Here is a 24,300-nt window from a genome sequence, read left to right on the forward strand (position 1 = left end):
GAGTTATTTAGAACATTTCTGGCTGTATTTAAGCCCTCATGTTAGCTGCTGATTAATGCAAACTTCCGCATAAACAACTATCCAATCTAACAGGACCAGTACTGAACATCTGCATATCCATCTACTAACTGATTGTCTTTTAATCATTTGCCAGACTTTAGTTCCATGCCTCCACAGCAACAAGCTTTTGTTGCTGTGGTCTGCTTAAAGCCACGTTTTTCAGAAAAAGTTAGCATCTGTTATCTTCATACAGAACTATGGCACAGTGCAACTGAGTAGAATGTTTTTACTGAAGCAGGCAAAAACGTGTATATTCATTTTGTAACAAATACAGATGCTGTGCATCAGGAGACAGAAAAAGCAGAAAAATCCCTAGCCAATGCTACAGATCAGATTTTTCCTGCATCCTGAAAACTTTTTTGTGCTTAAAACCACTCAAGGTTTTTCCAAGTGAAACTTAAAAAACCATTGCAATTGTGTTGTTAAATTAAACACAGCAAGCAATCTTAAAAAAATTATTGCAGAAAGAACACTAGTTTCTTTTCCTGTTGTATGCCTTGGCTTGACATTTTGTTCCCTATACTCGCTCTCAAATAAGTCTTTGAAACAGAGATTTTATTTAATCCAAATTTTCTAGCATGAAGCTGACCCCACTGACGCTATTACAGCATTTATCGTGACAAAAAAGTGTTTTACCACAGCAGAACAGGAAAATTCACATTTCCAAACCCTTCACATTTTACATTAAGTTCAAATGGAAATATTTCCACCCTCCCTATGTTTCAAAGGAACCAAGATGAACTGTGTAGTTTTTAGACTACTGTGGTTTTGGTAGGTACTCACTGAAGTAATCACCAATTAAGTTTTTTTTTTGGCAAGTCTTAGAATTCTTCTTCACCATGTCCCTTTTAGCTCCTGTCTACCAGCTTCTCCCCTTGCCCCCCCACTTGAAGAGAAAGCCCAAATGTAACTTTTGTACAAGAAGCCTGCACCAGACAGGACTGAGTCTGCTTCAAAGATAAAACACCTCCCATTTCCCACTTTGAGCCTTCAGCACGCTTCTAGAACTTCTACAATCCATCCTCATTCTTTCACCAAAGTATACACTTGCAAATTACAAAAAATTATTACCTTGGGAACATGACAGAGGCAAAAAAGAATCAGGTACTGGTCCAAACAAGACTTCCCTCTTCCATGTAATATTTTACTATTTTCTTCTTCGCTGACGCTTCATAATGCACACCTCCTTGTGTTCTTTATCACGCACAGCCTTACACCTCACAAAACATCTTCTAGTTGATCATGTAAATGATTTCAGTGGCTGTGACTCCCAGGACAAAGTAATAAGCATCAAATTAACACAAGTATAAAAACAATTGAGACCAGTGCATTTTGAAGCTTAAAAATACAAACTTTTACCTCAGTTGTCATGCTACTGGCAGCTGTATTCCTATTTTCCAGCAAAATGGTGTAAGCTGGTTAGCAAAGCAGAAATGAACTGCAACTTCACCAGTAGATTTCAGAAAGTAGTCATTGAAGCACATACTGCTAAAGAGAGCCCAGGTTTCTAAATTCCAAGCCAAATGAACTTGAACATTTCAAGTTCACTGTCATAGTTCAGAACCAGAACAAACCATGTCCAAACTACATGTTCAAATTTTTATAAAAATTAAGGTTTAACATTTATTTTACATCTAGCTTTCCACATCCATGTGGGGACAAGGAATCAGAATGTACATAACTATAAGCAGTGCAAAAGTGGTGCCAGTGAGAAGTCACAGATGCACAATAAAGTGATAGTAACAAGACTACAGAAAATGAAGCTATGGATGTTAAGAATGGAGACCAAAAAGATTAAACAAGGAAAAATATGAAGGAAGAGGGGAGGAAAGAGTCAAATGTTTAATAATGCCCTTGTTGCTGAAAGATAAACTAATGGCACAAGACAATGTTTCTTGTAGAACAAAAATCCAATAGCAATGAGTCTTTATTCACGTTTAGTCACCTGACATGAAGAAAGTGTCTGTTGCATTAAAATAGTCATCAATGTAAATGGCAGCATGGCTGAACAAGTCCTTTTCAATGGCAACGAACATCCCACATAGTAAAGTCACTTCAACACAGCCTCATGACAATTCCCACATCAAAACAGTACTTTATTTTATAATTTTTTTGCCTCATCATTACCCCCACATTAAGATCTTTCAGTTGTCAAGTGTACAAGGTGAAGAAAAAGGTTCTCAGTCAGCAAACACAGGTGCATCAGGAAGTATCTCCACAATACACCGCTTCAGATCTGCTGGGTCCCAAGTCCATCCTTGAACGCTGGGCTCCCAGCACCAAGTGCAGCCCCCTACTACGGCTACACGACTATGTTAGCTTATTAATTCTGCATCCATCAGGCCGAGCAATGTGCCAACCTGCAACAGACTGAGCATTAGAACTGAAAATGGCAGAAGAGTCACTCTATTGAACTTTACATCATTATTTGATGTTAAACAACGAGGCAAATGCCAACAGTATATACAAAAAACCAGCTTTGCTTTTACAAAAGATTTTGTTTCCCATATTGATTAATCCAGGCAGCTAACTCATTGGTTTATGCAACTTTATTGAAGAAAATAAATCAATTACTAGTAGAGCTATTAGTTGATCACTCATCCATTGACAACTTGCATCATTTATTCAGTGCTATATTAAACAGTGTTTTGGAAGACAGATTAACTAATAGCTCCAAGCCTCCTAACAAAATTTAAATGAATTACAAAAATGTTCTTAAACCCTATTCTGGAATACAAGGGATGTTTGACTTCCAATTTCCATTCTCTGTAAAACAAGAACTGGTCATTCCTTTATTGACATGCATAAGATACATCACATTTTCTGTTCTGCTGATGCTATAGATTCAGTACCAATTCTCCAGACACATCAGTTATGAGCAAAAGTATGTAATAAAACCTCAGTTCTCTAACACTGGAAGGTTTGGAACAAGATGGATGTTGCTACAGCAATATCACTTCTTTGATGGGAGAAAACTGAACATCCATCTCCCCTCCCCCCTTCAGGTGGTATCTTCAGTATTTGTTAGAGCAGTGAGGAATGTTTGTTTGTTTTTAATCTCATAACCAAGTTAGAATGAAGACATTGGCCACATAATACACATGCTCCATTAAAAAAAATTCTGAATCTTGGGCAATTGTTCTTGTGTAACTACTTTACAGATTCTAAAAGCAGTTATTGTCCAAAGCTGGAAGAACTAAAGTCTTCTCAGATGAGCATGTGCATGAATGGAAGGAGGTAAACAAAAAAATAAAAAAGATGAGGTCTGAAAGGGGAGCAGCCGGATAAGAAAATCAAAAAAGGAACAGTAATTTAAAGTTTATTCCAGCTATAATGCAGGTTATTCTGACTTTAAGGTAGCATCACATGGCATACTTCTGAGTCCATTCCCGAGATATTCTGTTGTACCTGCCGACAAAACCAGGAATTGAATTAACATCAGCATGAAAACGACAATTTCTAAGCAGTTTATGATTAAATATGATTTTACTCCCATCTCTCTATTCTCTTTACACCGTGAGAAGTCTCTTTCTGTACCAAGATATACTTAACTCAAAAAAATCGAACAATTCCCTCCCCACACAAATTAGGATAGATATTCTCCAGGTTTTAGGAAAGCCTTAAAGTCAAGGCAAGCAAATTTGCTAGAAGTCTGTTATGAAAAAAATTACTGAAAGAGAAGAAACAGAGACTATCTGGGATAGAATAAACAAATATTTCATTTGAATATTGTTCTCAGGTTAAGATTACAGTATATATCCCATGCCATAAGTAAAGATTATTTGGTTAATAATGTCACTGGATATAAAATGTCAAATTTCCAATTTTAAAGAAATACAACACTAACCATATCACTGCACTGAATATTCTTTTCACACAAATATACTGCTCAAAATTTTAAGACTATTTAAAGTACACTACTTCCACAGGAACTGAGCTGACAATTAGTTAACACTTAACTCCATGCTTGTCAGTAAGAAGTTAATAATTAACTATACAAGCAAAATATAATTCCCATACAGTTCCAAGTTTATATGTGGAAGACAGACACTGCTGATTAAAGATAATTGAAATCTGGATTGTCTGAATTCACTCCTGTCTATATTTGAGGTCTCACTACAGGGTGCCACTTTGAACCAAATTCTGACAAAACCTGGGTAAAATACTTACCAGAACAAATTGACAACGTAGCTCAGAACTCAGTAATTACTTCATACTAACTTTTTTTTTTGACCATGCAAGAGTAGTATCTGTGAGCAATAGTGACTAGCCAATACATTACACACTAACCACAGATCAAGCTGTTAAATTTTCACGTTCAGTAACTGGTGCATCCATTATCTGTTAGTTAATCCAGTGCCTTAGAGCATGCAGCACCCAAGTGCTGACAAATTTCCATTTTGTTAAATGCACCATAATTTGCAAATATTCTTACCCTACAGCATAGCGTATTTCTCTGTCCACTCTCTTGCTAACCTATTGTACCTAATTGGACAAATATATTTAACATTAATATATATAAAACCCAAAAAATCTGCTTCGTATAATTCTATCTGCGCAAAATGTTAAAGATACCTAAGGAAAATAAAGTTGTTGCAACACAGATGGGGAAAAAATTCTGCTGCCCATTTTCAAGGGAAGAACCAAAATTTAAGGCCAAGCTGCTGCCAAACGAAGGTATCAAAACAACAAAAACCTGTTCAAAAAGCATTATGAAGATCTAACTAGATTTATGCATGGTAAGCAAAAAAAACCCCAATATATATACTGTAAAATACTTCCATGCATGTGAGAAAAAGATAAGTCTCTTTCACCCATAAACTTCAAAGATGCCAAGCTCCTTTGTTTTTAAATTATGCACTACTCACTTCTTTGACACACAAGCTTTCTCCATCTCGGATCTTCACAAAAGGCTCACTGAACACAACTGCTGTCTGACAATGAACTCTTACAGTCTGTTAAAATACCAGTCTTGCACAATTCTGTACTTACTTGTCTCTGTCTGTTTTATAGATACGTGCAATCTCTGGCACTAGTGGGTCATCTGGATTTGGATCACATAACAGTGAACAAATGGATAAGAGAACTGTAAAAAAAAAAAGCAATCTCAATAGCGAAAGAGGAATGGCAATCTCAGAAACAACAGAGCACAGATCTTTACATTAGCACAATGTCATCACAGGACAGAACCTAGAAGTGGTTTTCCTGATAAATAGCCAATATGAATTCATAACTCATTCTTAAGGAAAAAGCCCAGACTAAATTAAAGGTTTGTAAGAACGATTTGCTTCCTATTTCCCAATACTACAGCTGTCAGCACACACACGAGAACAGTACTGTTGTCCCCTGCACTATGATGTAACGTAGCAGCCAACACAAAAGCACATTCTGTACTCTGATGAACAGCATACCCATGGTTCTTATCACTAAAAGTAGAAAATCCTCAAATTTAAGTTTTTAGTTTTTAAATCAGACTGAATTCTTTATTTGTTGTACATAAGGCAAGAATATTCTGGTCTGGACTGATAAAACTACATGCACGCTGTAAAAATCTCAGGAACACTGCTGTGGGCAACTATGAGGACTTCAGCTTCTACTCTCACAGAAGCTTTAGAAGAAAACAGTGAAGCATTAAAATGTAGGGGATCCGCATTCAAATAACAAACTGACTGTTTGGACAGACAGGAATTACAAGTTCTATAGACAAAAGGGCACTTTGAGGGATCTTTTGAAGCCACAGTGACCAGTGGCTTTGAGGCAAAACAATTAGATCATCATGAAAATATTTGAGAATTATCTGTTATTTACTGTAGTAAAATAAGGAAAGCCACAAATCTTCTCTTGCAACACAGCATCAATTTATCATAGGACATCAGTAGGATCAGTAAACTTAGTTCATTAAGTAATGCAATGCAATGCCTGTGCACCGTGGTACACAGCAGTGTGTATCAATAACAGATTTATTCATCTACCACAGATATGCCAATAAAACTATGCATGTAACTCTAGGCAGGATGAAAAAATTATGCAAATTTCAATATTAAAACTGACTTGAAATTAATCTTTCATTAAATATGCATGTGTATCTACATGGGCAGCTCCAAACAAGCAGTTTCTCAGCCTTAGCCTGAACACCCCAACACAGGCCTAGTTCAATCCAAATAGCAGCAAATTCCTCTGGGCCAGGCCAGTAAACTCTTCCAGGAATACTGAAGCAAGTAAATGACCAGACAAGGCCTTAAACAGCCACATATGAGAAAGTGTTAGAAAAAAAAATCCATTAAAAATGCAGTATCATCAAACTGATAAAGCATAGGCTTTAATGAGGAAGGTAAGTTAAGGGAAAATCAAAGAGATGGTTAAGAACTTTACACAATCAAAGCTAAAAGCACAGTATTCAGCACAAGATGGAAAAATTTCTCATTCACAAAAGTTACCTTTAGAAATAGTTAAAGCAGGAGACCACTGTGATCTTAGAATATCAAGACAAATGCTGCCATTACTGTTAATATTTGGATGATAGATTCTTGTTGTAAATGCAACCTGCAACAAAAAACAAAGAAACAAAGAGTGCATTTGGGTCTATGACAATAACTGCACCCATTTTGCTCAGACAAGCTATCAGTCAATTCTGTTTACTCAAACAGAAAAGGATTAAGCAGTTAAACTGCATCAAATTCAGGGAAATGTAACCAAGCCATAAGCTTTGAGTCTCCCACTACCAGGCAGTATTTACAACCGAGAGAGGGCAAGTATGAGTGTTTTAATCCCAGCTGCCTTTGATGAAGACACCCAAGAGCAGTGCCTAAACCACAGTAACACTGCTGTCACAGAGCTAAGGAACTTCCAACACTGCAGTGACTCCAAGGGTAGGCCTTCCTATTGACTGAAAATTGGAAGACAAAGCTAGTGGCTGATAAAGCTACCAAAAAAGACCATTATTTTGCAATTACTGCCAAACTCTTAACAAATAACCCCTTCACTTGATTTTAGGCCCTCATCAAGTAAATCTCTACCCGCAGTGTCACATTCTTACAGACCAATCCAAACAGCTACACTAATATTTAACAGTCCCCTCGGCAAGAATTCCATTACAGTAACACAAAGCTAGTAAGTTTTCCTATCAATTCAGAAAACCAGAAATGAACCCAAATACTTTAAGACATTCGGAATTCACACACATGGATTTGCTCATACAGAATATGCTAACACACCCAATTCCTATGGTAGTCAGAATGGAACCCACACATCTAATAGACGGAAAGAATGCCTTAAAAGAAGTGAGAACTTGACAATACTACAATACAGAGGCTGGCAATTTCTGTCCTGTACTCAGTTCTTTAAAAAGCACTAATGTCACAAATGACACGGGAATACTTACCTTAGGTGGTTTGAATGGGTAGTCTGTGGGAAAGTGAATTGTCAAGAAGAATACACCACCCTGATATGGACTGTCGTTCTGTCAAGGCAAACAAATAATTCTCCTATTATCATCTTTAGGACTAAATATCACTGAAGATCTTGTTTTTAAATAAATGGAGAGGAAATTTGTTTAAACCAAAATGTTTAACCCACCAATACAAGTGAGACATAACTAAAATTCAATTCTTACTTCCTAAGCTAAGTAATACAGAACATATACACATCACTTTCCATGTGGACTTCTCCAAGCTAATGCATCATGAAACCCAGCAGCTCTGACAATCCACTCAGGACTACAGGGCAGAAGTGTTCAAATGCTTTTAAGATAGCTCCAAGAAGTAATGTTAAAAGAGTGGCGGTCCCATCAGATTCAAAAACCTCCAGTTCTTTCTTTTGAGCTTATTTGTTGTGAACACCCAAGTTTAGAGTGGCCGCGGACTCCCATTCTCTCCTAAATTCCGTCCTTAGCTTCAGCCCTGAAGAAAACCTGTGAGTACACAGCTAGACCCCCGTTCCTTGACAAAAAAACCCAAAAAGACCCCAACAAAAAATCTTATCCATCCTACCAGCACAACCAAACAGACAAAAGAATAATCATAATTCAAGTGATTTTTTTCCTCTCTTTCTGTATTAGAAATTCCCTGTAATCTACTATGAGAGAGTAGTGTAGTTCACATTTCCCTGATCCAAGGAAAGAATTACTGGGATAATTCATTCAGGTGTCAACTATAAGCAGCAAAGCAACATGTGGGAAGTAAAAAAGATTATAGTAAGAAGAAGAAAAAACTGGAGTGACTAAATAGGGATTGTGTAAGTTAGTAGTTAACAAGAAGAAAGAAGCAAAAGGTTTTTAACTCAAAATTACAACTAAATTTCTGAAATAGAGCTAACAATTTCATTGTTTAACCTGAAGAATACTTTGCTGTTAATTCTGGATTTAGGGCTAGGGAAAATAAATATGAGGCAAACACAGTACACTTCTGCATTATTTGTAAATAGAATTCTCACCTTAATTGCAAAAACATTTCACCAATGTAAAGAAACAACTATGTATTACTTAAATACCAGAGAAAATCTGCACCACAAGACAAGGGACTCAAACCCTCAACATGTAGATTATAACCTATGCGGTCTCTGATGAAATCTAGTGATCAAGATAGAACCTCTTGTATTTTGATCAACAATACCATATGAGGCCTTAAGGAGCCAAAAAATACCAACCCTTTCACTGGACATATTCTGAGGATACATTTTATCACTCCTCTTTAAAATGTGTTAAACCAACACCTATCTCATAGGTATCTCATACACCTATCCAGGAAAATCACAATATCCTATTGCAGAGGTGAAGATCAGATGATTGGTTCTACAATCCCTGTCTGTTATGAAAGGCAGCACCACAGCAGCACTAGAACTACTACCACCACACTGACACACTTCTGTCAGGATACTGCCCAATCTGGAAACAGGAACGCAGACCTTCTGACACCACGAAAACCACATGGGGAAAAAAGGAGCTGTACATTATTAAACCACAAGGGAAAACTAAAAATAATAGTCCCAATTTAAATTCAACCAGCACTTAATACCTCGTGACCATGCAGACACCAGCCACATAGAATCATCATATCCAGTGTAGTGCACAACACTCCTTGCCATTTAAGTAGGAATATAGATATTGCACAATTCTATCTTTTTGAGGTACCAAGTTACAATCCATGATGAACAGGCACTTTGGGATGAAGAGACATTTTTCAGGCCAGTGAACCTCTAATAGCCACCTCCTAATAGCACACTTGTAGCTATATATAAAGCCAGGGTAATTCAGCATCACTGATATTTAATGCCTTTGTAGCCTCACCAAAGGCTTGTCTTCACAAGTTACAAGTTTTGTCCTTTAAATAAAGGTAACCAGAAAACTCCAGATGTGAACTGCTTCCAGGTTGTTTTCAACAAAAGCAAACATTTGGCTTCCTTAATGAGGAAAAAGTCCCATTCAGGTTACAGATGCTTACAGAACATTCAACACAGACTTCTTTTCTCCAGTCATAACTAAAACCTCACATTTCAGTGATTATTCCCTCTTCTATTCTTTCAAATATTCAAGATCTCAGCATTACACCACACCAAATATGGATTCCCTTCTAAGATCCACACAAAAACATTCCAACTGATTCCTGACAGTAGAACCAGATCCTAGTACAAAGTTCATGCTAGAGTAAAACTTTAGAAAAAGTTAAATGCAAACAAAGTTTCTAGATATTTAGTAATAATACCTAAGCATTGCTCTAGAGGTTATTTCAGTTGAAATACCTTGTTGAAATACCTTCAGTTGAAATGTCCTTGTAAAAACACTGCAACAACAAAATAACTGTGGGTTTTTTCCCCTCCCTCACTTTCCTTTACTGTAATGAAGACCTTTAGAATTTAAGTTGGATAAGAGGAGCTAACAAAAGTAAACCACAAATCCCAGAGTTTTCTCCTCAGTAGGAACTACTCATTTAATATTACATCACAAGAATCAGAATACTTACAGGTCCCATAATTGTGGCTTGCCAATGAAACACTACAAAAGAAAAACTCCGCATTATTATCTAGGCATGATATGCTTTGAGTCAGCAGAACAAAACATAAAACTTAAAGTCACTTACTGTCATCTCCAACGGGACCTGCTGAACACTGTGCTGGAGGATCACGGGCTAAGTCACTAAGTTCCTTTAAGAAAACAAAAACAACCAAAAATAGTAACTTTCACTTCATGTCTAGCAAAACCCTTTAACAGTTTTTCCATATAAAAACACAGAAGTATGTGCAATTAACAACTCTAAGAACCACTATATTAGTATCAAAAATGTTTGTAACAGACAAAGAAGCACCAAAACCTCCTATGACTACACCTTTCCAAATACATGTATGTCACTACTGTGAAAACACTCCTGCTGAAGGAAGAAGCAGGACACAAAGCCTTAAGCTGGCTAAGTCTAATCATTTTTTGATTGATATTTATAAGAACTCAGTCTAGAGAAGCCTGAAGTGGAAGGAGAGAAACCTGTTGATGAGTCTACATGAAACAGGAAGCACTCTGTATGTAACATATGACATTAAAACTAAGAACAGCCAGAAAAAACCCCACAGAAACTTGGTTTCACTTTACCCACTACCTGCATTAGGGATGTCACAAAGATCAAAACAGACAGGAAAATTCAAGAGGCTCACAAGTGCTGTAATCAGGCAAAATATCTGTATTTTTTATTTTAAACTTCACATTTAAGACAATTATGCCTTTAAAATCAAAAATTACTGAACTGTAGGAACAGTTCTCTCCCTCCGCCACTACAGAGGAATGGAAACAGACATTTCGGATGGAGGATTCCTTGTGCAGTAAAAATATTGTTGTGAGAAAAAGAAGCCCTCTATTAATTCTCCACAAGTAATTTGTTTGGACAGTGACTTAAAATTAAATTACACTTTCAGGTAAAGCATGTAACAACCACCTTCTTTCTCCCCTGCTCTTCCTTGACTCCAGAATGGGCTTCAAGAGCTTCTATAGATCAGTCTTCACTTGTCAACATATCCAGAAGTCTTGACAAAAGGCAAACTATTCAGCCCCTCTTTCATACATTAACAGTTTCACACAAGTTGGTTTTTTCCCCCTGGAAGTCTATACAAGCCATTCAACCAAGAACTCTGTCAGACATCTAAGAAAGCCAGGCATACCTATTACATTGGAAACATATGCATATTTGAACCAGACAGCTAACTCTTGCCTGGGAAGATCCTAATGGACATCCTTAAAGTTTCACAAATTCTGCACTCCATAAAACTTTACTAAGTACAAGCCAACACAAAATGAGGAGAAAACCCCAACTTATGTTTCTTGTAACATAAAACACCTTGTTCTTTGTTAAGATGATAGCTCCTGCAAACACAGACAGAGTAACACCACTTCAACATGTGCAACTCCATACACTAAAAAAACCCCCAATCACAACCAACCAACCATCCCCCACTAAAAAACAAAACCACATCACCCAAAGCCCATAACAATCTCCTTCCCTCCAAACACCAAGAAAATTTAGTCCCAGGTTTCCCCTCCCTACACAAGTTAATTCTGATGAATTTTCCAGTTAATAATATTTCCATTTTGCACTGGCATCACACTGTTTTACAAAATGAAACCATATCAGTTTTGATAAGCAACTGTACAATGAAGTTAATAATAGTACAGCTCATTTCACTGCTGCTGTTTGTAGAAGTGTGGGAAACAGCTCTTTACAGATCATCACAGTACATGCATTTCGAATGCATTTTACTACATTCTCCAAATATTACTGGAGGGCCTGATGACAGACTTCTTTCTGCCACTTAATATCACTTCTTAGGTCCATATGTTGTTCATTATCCTCCAGAAAAATCTGCTAACTTAGATTTATGTTATCCATGTAAAGGCAAACAATAAACGTAGAAGCAACTTCTGATGGAAAGGTTACTTTAATTTTCAGGCCTTTTTTTTTCTTTTTAACAAATACAGCAGGTTTTGTTAATCAGGCTTATTTCTCATGAAAATGCATTTTCCAGTTCTAAGAATGAGCAATCACTTCCAAAATCTGAGAGGAAAAAAGATATCATGTACCTTGAAGTAAGCTGTAGCAACAGAATAAGCAGAAAGAAACAGATGTTATTATTTTAATGCAGTTGTACAGTTATTACTGGATTTCATAGTAGAAGTACATTTAGATCCTTGAGGTTTCTTTTAAACTCTCACAGGGACTAAGAACTATGACAACTCTTCATGCCATTTATGAAAATTATAAAATTAAGTAGCATGAAGACAAGGATAAGTAAAGATTAGCATAAAGTGGACTGTCAGAGATATGTGCATTAGACTAGAGAGGTCTTCAAAAGGTACTACTATCTTCAGAGAAACAAGAATTCAGTACTCAAGATAAAAATAGGTACTTTACCACAGCAGGGAAATTAGTAATTCAACATCAATAATTCAACTAGGAAAAGTAATTGCAGATGTAAGACACAAATTAAATTTAGTAAGTTCAGTGATACATTTGTGCAAAAAACCCTTTGGTAATGCTAAAAAAATTTAAAAGCTGAAACAAATGAGTTTCAATATTCCAGGCTCCAATCATTTCAAAATTCATGTCTATACCCCTTTTAACTACTTGAACTGCTCAAGATAACAAGGTAGCAGTGACCTTCATTAACAAAAGGACTGAGGTTTTGTCTGGTCTAAAACACCTCAGTAAAAGCAGTTCAATACACAGATACTTCTGGGAAAAAATGATATACCTTTTCACCCACAGAGCAAGTAATTCACCCACTAAATTTGGGGGACAGAAAGCTGAGGTGGCACACACTCTTGTATTTGCTTCTCCGGGGTACTATGGTCAGAGAAGTCTGTAGTAAAGCTGTTTGCTTCAGCAGAGTGCGAAGGGCTGTGGAAGAACCTGAGCAAACGTGAAGCAAACCCAGGTTCACAGTAACACCAGACCTACTTCATCTCTCTGTTGAGTGACACTTCACATCTACATAAAAAGGGGAGGCTTTTTACAACAAGGGAGTGGAAAGTTCTGAGTAACTTTTAAAAGCACCTCCTCCTGAAAGCTACAACTCTACTGAACACAACAGGCAAACTGGAATAACTGGAAATTGAACAAGCAGAGGCACGTGGGCTGTGAGATCTGGAGTGCAGTTGAAGCATTTTCATTTTGTTCCAGGAAAGGAAGGGGCTTTTTTTTCTTTAAAAAGCTTCCCACTCAGCAATATAAATACGAACCTACTTTCTTTCTCAGCTCAGCAATCAAGAGTAACGATTCTCTAACAAATAAATATTGAATCTAATATTTTTACATATAAGAGCTTTCTGCTTCTCCTACTCCTTCTACCGTACCTACCTCTCCAACTTTGCTTCTTTTTTTAACATGGTTTCAGTAGTGCTTTCCCTTTCTCAAGTGGTATTAAGCTACATCCCAAATTTTCTTAAAAATCCTCAAAATGGAACCCACATTTTCCTGGAATCGGTTGTTACAGTTTTTCGCTTTAGAGATGGCTTTAAAGAAAGACCAAACCAAAATTCCCAAGTGGCAAATGTGAAAGACTACATAGAAACAATAACCCAAATTTGGTGAGGAGTGTCACACCATGCACCTATCCGAAAGGATTAGTCTTGAATTACAACCGTGACCAGCAGTCTCTGTCACTGCCAGAGGTTTCCGGTGCAGCTCCAGTATGTCACGGTTTCTGTGTCCCAGTTTCCAAATATAAAGTGTGATAGCTCCTACCTCTCCAAAAGGATGATTAGTCACTCAGCATTTTACAGACTAAAACACTGTTAAAAGAGTAAGCACCAATGCTTCTGTTAGAGGACAACAGTAATGTAACACAGACATGGAGCAATATGCGTACAATTCTGCACCAGTTTTGGAAAACAGGGATCAATAGAAATAAAACAGCAGTACTCATCACAACAGACAGATCTGCTCTAAAAGAAATTCAGCAAGTTGTTCTCTGCCAGTTTCACATTAGGCTGCTAGCAAGATTCAGTTTCACTGGTGAAACAGCCCTATTTTTTATCTCCTCCCTTCTCCTTCACTATACATTTATCAGAAAGCTAACAAAAAAGCACAAACCAGTATATTCAAGAAAAAAATGCTAATAAAAAAGCTAACTAAAAAACCTGCTTGTTTTGCAGCAATATAATCATAACACAAAAAATATGGCTTATGCTTCAAGTGAGGACTCAAAACTTTGACCTGTGAGAGCGAATGCAGGACTATGATCCTATAATAAAACCAGAAGTACTTCTCTTTTCTTGACAGAAAAGTTGCTAAAAAAAAAAATCCCTCAAACAACTCCCCTCTACCAGCTATTTAAAAGATTACAGAAGCTATTTAAAGAATGAAGAAAGTTTAAAGACTGACAAAGGATATCTCAAGCAAATATGCATGAACAAGAAAACAGAAGTTTTCAGGTCCCAGAATATTCTGTAAGAGATGACACCTGGTGCCTACCAAGCTGCCTTCTTGCAAGGTACCAAATAATGCAACATCTGCACCAGTTTCTTCCCATTTGTCAGATTCCATACTCCCTGTGGCATTACTACATTTTTTTAGTTTAAGGTGGAAATAGCCAGGCCCTCCTTTTAATGATAGTGACAGAAGATCACTCCAACCAGAACGGCTGAAGATTGTCCACCACAGGCCTTAATTCACAGTTATATTTAATACTGGTTCATAACAAAGGTATTTGTTAAAATACCATACTGCAGCTTTCTGGTTTGTACTCAAGAAAGCATGGAGGGGTTAATTTAGAGGGGTTTGCCCTAAATTTCCAGAAAATAACTTGGAGGACATGAAAGGTGATATGCTGTTAAACCAGAAGTTAAGAAAAAATAAATCAACAAACCACAACACAAAAAACCCAAACAACAACCCACAATGCACACACACACAAAAAACCCCACCCCCCAACCCAAAGAAACCCAATCCAACCAAAAAAGGACAAAGAGAAAAACGAACACTTAGGCCAATCAAAAAAATCAACATTCATTAACCTGACTGCTTGTCTAATGATGTGTCAAACAGGATATTTCAAACTCTAGGCAACCAAAAATTCATCACTGCATTAGTCTTACTCATTAGCTCACAGCTGAAAACAGCTTTAAAAAAGAAGGAAGGATTGGAAGCAGCTATAAAGGGAGGGGGAAAAACATTTAAGCCTGTTTGAAGATTAAGAAGTGTCAAGCAGCAAAGAACTACTGCCTCATCCCACACACCTGCATTTGAAACATTCATTTCAGCGTGGAAATTAATTACACCTGGAAGCAGAAAATAACAGTTTGTAAGGACACTGAATGTGGATTTCTAAGCAGAGTAAGAAAGCAATGGCATAATAGACATCACAAAACAAATGTAACCAGCAGAAAATTATCTGCTTCAAACAAGCTGGCCTTTTGGCGAAAATAAATAGATAAAAGCAACGTGTAATGGCAGTGCAGATACAGAAAGACGTAGGCTCCTCTAGATTAAGAAAGGACAGCTATGCAGAGAAAACACATGAAACCCAAAACATAACTAGCAATGTAACAGTTGTAGTTCTCCCTGTTTTGGTTATTCTGCTTCTGTTTTTCATGGTTCTCCCTTCAGTCCTTAGTACTGGATTTTTCAGCCTACACCTCACATATTGTTTGTACAGTGTCTAGCAGTATCGTGGTATAAGAAAAACATTGAAATATTCATGTGTTAAGCCTCACACTCAAGGAAGGAAATGCCAGACTGCTGTGCCACTGTAATTAAATCACTCTGTGTACTTGGACTGTGATATAAACTACTCAGGTGACTACCTACTATCTCTTGAAAGAACCTACCTTTCAGTACACAGGGCATTTGTGAATGAGAGTATTGTCTACAGCTGTTCTCATCTGTTCTGGAATCTGGAAGGTGTACAATGCAGGTAATGGTTTTTGGGAAAATTCAGAGTTACTGCAACTAAAATGGCTATATATTCCAATGTTTTGCAGAGTAGTTGGACAGATCCAAATGAAAAAGGAATGCAGTTACACACTTTGCTTTTCTGGTCGCTCCCTAAAGGCTTTCAGAACAAACTTCAAAAAAAGGTGGCAGCTACACACCTGTAGCTGTGCTTTGAACCCAAAAGTACATTTTGTTTCCCCTAAAGTAACCAAAACCACAGAAGCTGTCTTACTCAAGATGAAGAAAATCTGACTGCTTAACACACAAATTCTGAGGTATTATTACAATTACCATACCCTGAAAACAGCAGAGCTTATGAAAACACTCCTGTGTCAGTGGAGAAGGAGGACTATACACATTGGCTAAAGTACATTGAAGGGGCAAGTGTGAAGTGAAGCACTGGTTAACTACTGAGTCATTCAGTGACAGTTGGGTATTTTAATTCTGCCATTTCCAAGCTTTTGAATACGGGACACTGAAACTCAGCATGACTATTCCCTTGGGAGTTTTTTTCTGCAAGAACCACAGTAATCTTTGGCTCTGTAACCCAGGACTACAATGCAGCCCTCAAAGAAGAGGGTAACTGGTAAAAACAAAGGCCACACAAGAAACACCAAGATGAACCTTGCTAAAATGAAACAGAATGACTGCGAAACAAAGGGACGGGTGCAATTCAGTACAGACAAATGTAAACTGATGCAGGTGGAAAGAAGTTTATACTCCAAGTACAGCACTCTGTCCTGATGGCTGCCTCTCAGAAATGTGATTTGGGCGTTGCACTAGACATTTTCACACCAATGCTGCCTCATTATTCCTTAGATGCTGGAGTCTGGCAGCACTATGCAAGAGCCTCCCAACATGCTGCCCCTCAGCTTGTTGGGGGCACAGTAACTTAGAACAGCATTTGATGCATAACCAGAAGCGGCACCTGTACACCCTGCACTCCATGTGACAGAAGAGTCTCAGAGTTTGCCAAAACTACACAAACAACAACTCTGGAGACCGGCAGTGCACAGGACAAGTTTTTGTAGAAATGACAAGTGGCCTCAATGGGGCACAACATTAGTCAGTCTGCACTTTCTGAAAAGCTACAATTATCCATGTTCTTAAAAAAATGAGGATGGTGCAACAGAGTTATCAAATTAGTATTCTAACAAGTAATGCCACATCTGTAATCAGCATGGTAGATTCACTGTTTAGAAGTAGCTTGATATATTACTCTGAAATTTATTAATTAACCTAACAAAGTCTGAAACTCAGCTCTCCTTTTAAAAAAACTGTCTTGACTTTCACCAGTCCATATTTTGAATGAATACAAAGATACATGTGAAAGTTATTACAATATACCCCAGCGGTGAAGTCTACGGACACAACTATGTGGGACTGACTATACTGCCTTAGCTGCACTGTACAATTACCCTATCATATATTATATTATGCTATTTCTGAAACTACCCTTCACAATCATTTTAAGGGCCTGTCTATAGGATTAGGTACAGTTACACACAAAATCAACTCACATGAAGACTACTAAACCAACCACTACAAAAACAAAAATCAACTCACATGAAGACTACTAAACCAACCACTACAAAAACAAAACACAAACGACTGCTCTTACAGTTGAGTTCCACCTCAGCTACCTAGAGAATAATGATGTACAGAAGGATCTTAAAAAATAAATGAGGGAAGTTTTTAAAAAAAAAAAAAAGTTTCAAAGCATCTTTATGAGCAGACTGCATCCAGAAGTAGGAGAGTAGAAGGGGGTCTTGCTCATGTGGCAAACAGTAATTCAGGAGATCCTCCTATATTATTCAAGGGAAGAAAAACTTACAACTAAAGCTAAAAAGAAAAACAAACTTTGCATTTATCTGATTTAAGCAATTTTTTTGGCATTACTACTCAAATAGGCCAACAAAGGTTGAGAAGTACTGCCTTTGAGCAGTGCTCTTTTTTATTAGACACTTAAAAGAGCTCACAGAGGTGATGAACACCTGGTCAATCTAATTCCAGGTTACAGAGAAAGCTCATTATATAGTTAACAGAACATTTAATGCAATTTAATATTTCTTGCCTTCCCCATCAGTAAGAAGAGCAGTGAAGAGAAACCAGTTTAATTATTTGGGTTTTTTAAAAATCTCTGCATTTTCATTTAGAGTTTAAGACATTAAATTTATATTCCTAAGTTTACAGAACTTTGTCAAGCATGTGCAACTCTACACACTTTAAGACCAACTTAGCAAAAAGCAACCACATTTAAAAATGCACTACTGACTGCAGTTATATATACACACACACATTCACAATGCTGCTTTCATTTCTTAATTTTTTTTCTGCATATTCTGCTGTCAGGTTACTACATTGAATCAATCACAGGAAAATGCTGGTAACTCAGCCCTTCCAATATAAGCTATAGCATCTCAGCCTAAAACCATCAACAGAAGTCAGCTTATTCTGAGAGATCAGACCTAAGGCTGATGGGCAGACCACAAGTTCCCATCTGCCAGCTCTGATGCAGAGGGGAGGGACCTACACAAGAGCACAGGGCAGACAGTTAAAGTGGCAAAATCTTCATATTTGCAGCAGAAAGACTTACCGGGAATGGTGTATCAATGCCCTGATCCGAATGACGCAAAAACTCAACTCTTTCCCACTACCGCTTACCAGCTGTCACTTGACATCTCAGAGGTTAAGAATCTCCATCCTCTCTCTCATCCAACAGTTCAACACAGTGGATGCAGAGAACACATCCACGGGTAGGGAGGGCATAACACCACGCTGGAACTGGGCTCCACAAGGAACAGAGAGATGCCTTTGGCAAGAGACAGTTTACCCAACAGCTGCTGCTTACAGCTGTTTCCATCCTTCTCCACTCCCTTACCCATTATTTCTGAGCTCAGAGAAAAGCCTCAAAACTGGTTACAGACTGGACAGGAAGTCAAAGGGAGCTCGTTCTGTAGAGTTACACATTAGGCCTTCAGTAGAAGAAACCCATACTAGGAATAACAGCAAAAGCACACTTATCTTCAAAACAAGATCCCTAAAAGCTGGAATGATCATGAAGATTGTAAGAGCTGGCCACCCTTTTTACTCTGTATACATTATCCCACCTAAATCCTTGATATACTGGAGGACTCTTTTTAAAGTATGCAAGAAGTACCCATCTAATGGAATATTGATCTCTGAAGTTCTGTAAATCACTTAAGTGCGATAACAATCCCCATTCTCTTCCCACTCCAATGCACACATTTAAAGTTCTATGCTGACTGGGAACTTGTTTCACAAGCACTGTGTTCAATTACCAAGAGAAATCTTTAAGTAATAACAGTCCAAACTTTCTAGCTAAGGAAGCACCAGTTTTCCTCTCTCATAAAAAAATGACCAGTTCTTAAAACATATACAATAATTTACTAACAAATGCTGGCCTTCAATACAGAGTACCAAACCTACCCAATTAAGAAACATTATACCCATTTTAATGATATTAATTTCATAGTAGAACTGTCACTTACTTTCAGATAAGCTAAATCTTAAAGAGAATTTAAGCAATGACAGCTTTTATCTAATGCTAAATATTTTATTCTGACTCTAAAAAACATTTAAGTTCTTCAATACTAGGGCCTCCCAAACTCCATTACTGCAGTATCATGATTTAAAAACCAACCACTGCCTTCTGGCTCAATGTGACCTTCTTACCACCGAGTGCGATAGCTGCGCTGAATTACCCACTCAAGGGAGGGCCTTCGTCTAGCGCTGGACATTCACAATAGTTCAGTGAAATTGCAGTAAAAAGGTAATTCGACAAATGGAGAGAGCATTTACAAAGGTTTAAAGTGTTTCAACTAACCTTACATCAACTGAATTTCACTAGCTAGCTAATCTTAACTTTCTGAGCCCCTAAACACACAAATCCAGACTTATTTCTACACATTCATTCAAAGCATGAGATCAATCAAGTAAATTCAACTTGGAGAAAGCCCAGTAAACAAAATCCAAGACTGCCCGCAAAAGTGTTCTGCGTTTCATCCGGAGAAGAAAACTTAATTCCAACCAGCTTTATTATAGATTGTTTTTTTTAATTCAAACCAAGTTCAAAAGAAAAAAATTAGCAATAAAGTAATAAGCAGGCTTCCCAGCTCTTCAGCTTTGGTTAAACTAAAACAGATTTCCATGCAGTCCTCATTGATGCGTATTACACCTCATCTCTGAAAAATACTGTATTTCCAGGGTTAGCAGCATTTCTTACTATGAGCATCTGGAGAAGGGAGGTTAAAGTTGCAATTAATTATACATCTAGGAACAGTGCTGGAGGCTATAGCCTGAGGAAAATAGTTAATTCAGTCTCCACTCCACCAGTGTCAATGGAAGCCTTCTATCTGTACTTAAATAACAATAAATGGTTTTGCCACCTTCAGCCTTTAGCTTCCAGGATGCCAACTCCACTTAAGATTTTCTAATAAATTATTCCAATATAATGATGCTGGCTTGTGCTATGCTTAATCAAATGGCCATAAAACACAGCAGGCACAAGCCTTCTCAAGGCTTACACAGACGAGACATTTCATGCATACATCTCTTGTATTAATTCTATTTTTAGCCTATCAAGATCACTTAGGCCACTTACATTGCCTCACTTTAATGGATGCATACAGCAGTGATAAAATGGATGTGTGTACCAATGTTGTACCATTTCCAAGTTTTCCAAATTTTATGCATTCCTGATTCCCTACTCCTACATAAATGCTTCCCTGCTACCAGATCATCATCATTTGAAGCGGAAGCTCCAGCATGCTGCAGCAGTTACAGGATGTGTTTTTAGCAGGCACCATTGACACTTCAGACCAAGACAATGTGCCACAGCATGCACCAAGCATTTATACACATGCTCATAAATCAATGTGAATTTCTTGGTAATTCTGGGGGTGGGGGGGGGGGGGGGGTAGGGAGGGGGAAAGGGGAAAAATTTCATCCTCAGGAAAGAAAGCACTCAATTTGATGAGGGAAAAGAACTTGCTTGTTATCATAAAACAACTGCAAAGCAAGCCATATCAAGGACAGAGTTTTGCCAACCGAACATAAGCTGCCCCCAGAGCAGATGGCACTGATGCCATGACAAAGTCCAGCATAACAATAATCTTTCTGGGATTGGCTGTGTACCTGACAACTACTTCAGTTTGGTGAGTGTTCCAGAAGCAGACAACCCAACACATAAATACTCATTTACTTTCATTTTCAAATCAGAAGTAGAATTTGCCAGTTATGTCTTTAGAGTGGTTGCATTCTGAATGTGTAACAGACTTCAAATTAAAGATACACACACACACTAACAGAGTCTCAAAGTTTAGTTTACTCAATATAATGAAGAATGTTATTTTGTTTGATATGTCAAGTCCACAAAGAGGGAGTCAACCAAACAAATTGAAAATATCTTCACTGGTACATTCAGGATGTCATCTGCTGCAGGAGACAATGAATTCTAGTCCTGACAAGTAATAACACAAACTAAATCAGCTATGGTGACTACAATGTTCTGAGGTCCTGGTTTCTCTTTAGCCTGTTCTCATCTACTGCCGAAGACACACTACAAGGAAGCAGTGAGTTCCAAGGTCTGATCTGTGATCTTACAATTGGAAGACAGGGAATCCCAGCTTACCAGTGACAATGCAATTCTCTCCAGGCTTTACTGGTTGACAGGATTAAAATTACATTCACAACCATTTTGATAACTGGCCCTGATGGTTTTTTATGTCAGCATCAGCCCCTGTAAACATTTGTACTAGAAACCAGTAGAGGAAAGAAACCACCGTGCAAAAAATGGTTTCACTTCACAAATAAAGTTCACCTTCCAGGCTTAAAAATACAAAAACCAAAACTACAAACTGCATGTGAATTTTTAAGTGTATCTTGTAGTGTGGTGTGATTAAACTGATAAAAAAACCACAAACACACACACACAAAAAAAAAGAGGCAAAAAGAAATACCCCTAACTCAACTATCTTCCCAATTCTAAACTCTTGCAAGAGTAAAGGAAGAACCATCCTACTACACAGTGCAATAGAGCATAAGGACCAATACACGACAGGACTGCACACAGCAGGCCAAGACGCTGAAGTCAGAGATGACTTCATGGTTCAAGAGTCACGCTGAATCGTTTCCAGGTTCTGACCACCAGATTACTACATAAGTGGGGGTTTGTCTTGGTTTACATTTGACAATAAATTCTTACCTGCAGCGCCTGAACGTGTTTCATAAGCATGAGCTGATGACAAAGCATACCAGGGAGTATCCTAGCTGTGTTTCAACTCAAGTGATATCATCCACTAATACAGGGAACAAGTTCTGATGGCAGATTCGAAAGGAATTGTTTTGAAATTCTTGCCAGAGAACAGCCATAATTCAAAGACAATCCATTCAAGTAGCTACCCAGAATGGATTTAAAATTTTCGAGGATAACAGTACTATCCATTCACTAAAAATATAAAAATCCCTTTTTTTGTCTAAAATATGACCACAGGCACTGTGTGAAATTAAAGCGAGACTAACAGGAGGCATGAAGTTTACACACCGTCTACAAAAGGTGTTTTGTGCACTGAAATTCACCGATTTCAGGACACACTGACGTTCTGCCATCTTGGCAGGCTATGAGATGACCAAGAAACTCCTCTGAGCTCTTGAAACACGTAAATGCTCCACGTAGCTCGCGTAAGAAGCACAGACCAACAGCGACTTCCCGGTTACGCTGCGGCGCTCCCCATCGCGTTTTGCCATTACATCCCAGCAATTCTCAAACCTGCCGAGACAACCTACAACCTAAACCTACGGCAGCTTCACGCCGAGAGCCTTCTTACCCCGGGAGCGGTTTAATAAAAAACAACGACCGCCACACACCCAAAAAAAAAAAAACCACCGAAAAACCCCTCAAAAACAAAAACAAAAAAAAAAAAAAAAAAAAAAAAAAAGAAAACCAAACCAACAAACTTTCATCACCTCGGCATTTTTTCCGAGTTAGCCGCCGCGAAGTTGCTCCACCCGGCTCCGATTGTGCAACGGGGGGGAGGCGGCGGCGCGCAGCGCGCTCTCGCCGGGCGCGGGGGGAAGCTATTCCCGGATGGGCGATGGATTCCCGGGTGTCCGGAGGGCCCCGGGGCGGCGGAGAGGGGCGACTGCGGGGCGAGGGCAGCGCTGCGGTGACTGCTCCGTGTGTCCGTGCCGCGTTATTGCGGAACGCGAGGGATCCCGGAAAGCGCCCGGGCCAGGCGGACCCGCCGCCATCTTACAATGCGGGAGAGAAGTTGCACAGCAGAGGGGAGAACCCGGCCGAGGGGCCCAGCTGCTGCTCCGGGCAGCGCCTCCATTGCGCCGAAACCCCTCGGCACACACGGGCCAGCGCCATCCGGGCCGGCTTCGGCGGACGGGCAGCGGAAGCGACCCCGGGCTGCGCTGACATCAGAGCAGCCCCGAGATCTCTCTCTCTCCGACCCCCCCGGCCCCCGCCCTCAGGAAGGGGCCGGGGCCGAGCTCCAAGCTCAGGCCAGGAGAGAGCGGCCTCGCAGCCGGGCCGCTGCCCCGCCGGAAGGAGCCGCCGCTTCCCGGCCTCTTCAGCCTCCGCCTCTCCCCCCCCCCCCCCGCCCGTCTCCTCCAGGGGCGAGGGGGGGAGGAAGGCGATGGGGGAAGGGGAAGAAAAAACACCCAAAAAATAACAATAAAAATCAGGGCGAAGCGGTGAAAGGGGAGGGGGGGTCGGCGGAGGAGGAGGAGCCGCGGTGCTCACTCACCTTGTTGATGCGTTTCAGCGCCATTGTGTGTGTGCGAGTGCCGGGCCCGTCTACGCGCCGCGGTGACTCCGCGCTCCGCTCGGGGGGCCGGGAGGGAGGAGGAGGAGGAGGAGGAGGAGGAGGAGGAGAAGGAGGAGGAGGAGAACGGGGAGGAAGGCGGAGAGGGGGGAGGGGGCAGCTGCTCTTCTCCTTCCTCCGGAAACAGCCGGGGGGGCGCCCGACCGGCCGGCCGCCCGAAGTCCTGCCTGCCTGCGGGCAGCAGGGCGGTGAGGCTGCCGGGGGAGCGCTCCGCCCGCCGCCGCCCGTCACGGCCGGGAGAGGGTGCGAAGTGCCGGGAGAGCAGAGAGGCGTCGCCCGCCCAGGGAAGAGCGAGAGAGGAAGGGCGAGAGAGCCCCGCGCTGCCGCCGCTGGCCAGGCCCGGACGCCGCGGGAGGGAGGGAGGCGGGGCCGGGCCCGGCACGCCGCCGCCAACGGCTCCCGGGGGCGGGGCCGAGGGGCGGGGCCAAGGGCGAACGGGCGGGGCAGGGGAAGGAAGGTTCTGGGGCTGCCCGCGAGCG

General features: G+C 39.8%; 1 protein-coding gene across 1 annotated transcript; it reads right to left on the bottom strand.

Annotated features, from left to right (window-relative positions):
* Positions 1–1,951: 1,951 nt before the first annotated feature.
* UBE2D3 (ubiquitin conjugating enzyme E2 D3) lies at positions 1,952–23,935 on the bottom strand. The gene is made up of 7 exons (XM_059844194.1): positions 23,744–23,935; positions 10,134–10,197; positions 10,017–10,048; positions 7,442–7,519; positions 6,498–6,603; positions 5,053–5,146; positions 1,952–3,468 (listed from the first exon to the last, which is right to left on the bottom strand). Exons 1-7 carry the CDS (start codon positions 23,765–23,767, stop codon positions 3,423–3,425), a joined length of 444 nt encoding a protein of 147 aa, XP_059700177.1. The 5' UTR covers positions 23,768–23,935; the 3' UTR covers positions 1,952–3,422.
* Between the last annotated feature and the right edge of the window lie 365 nt (positions 23,936–24,300).

This window comes from Haemorhous mexicanus, chromosome 4, assembly GCF_027477595.1.
Source record: "Haemorhous mexicanus isolate bHaeMex1 chromosome 4, bHaeMex1.pri, whole genome shotgun sequence".
Taxonomy (NCBI): Eukaryota; Metazoa; Chordata; class Aves; order Passeriformes; family Fringillidae; genus Haemorhous; species Haemorhous mexicanus.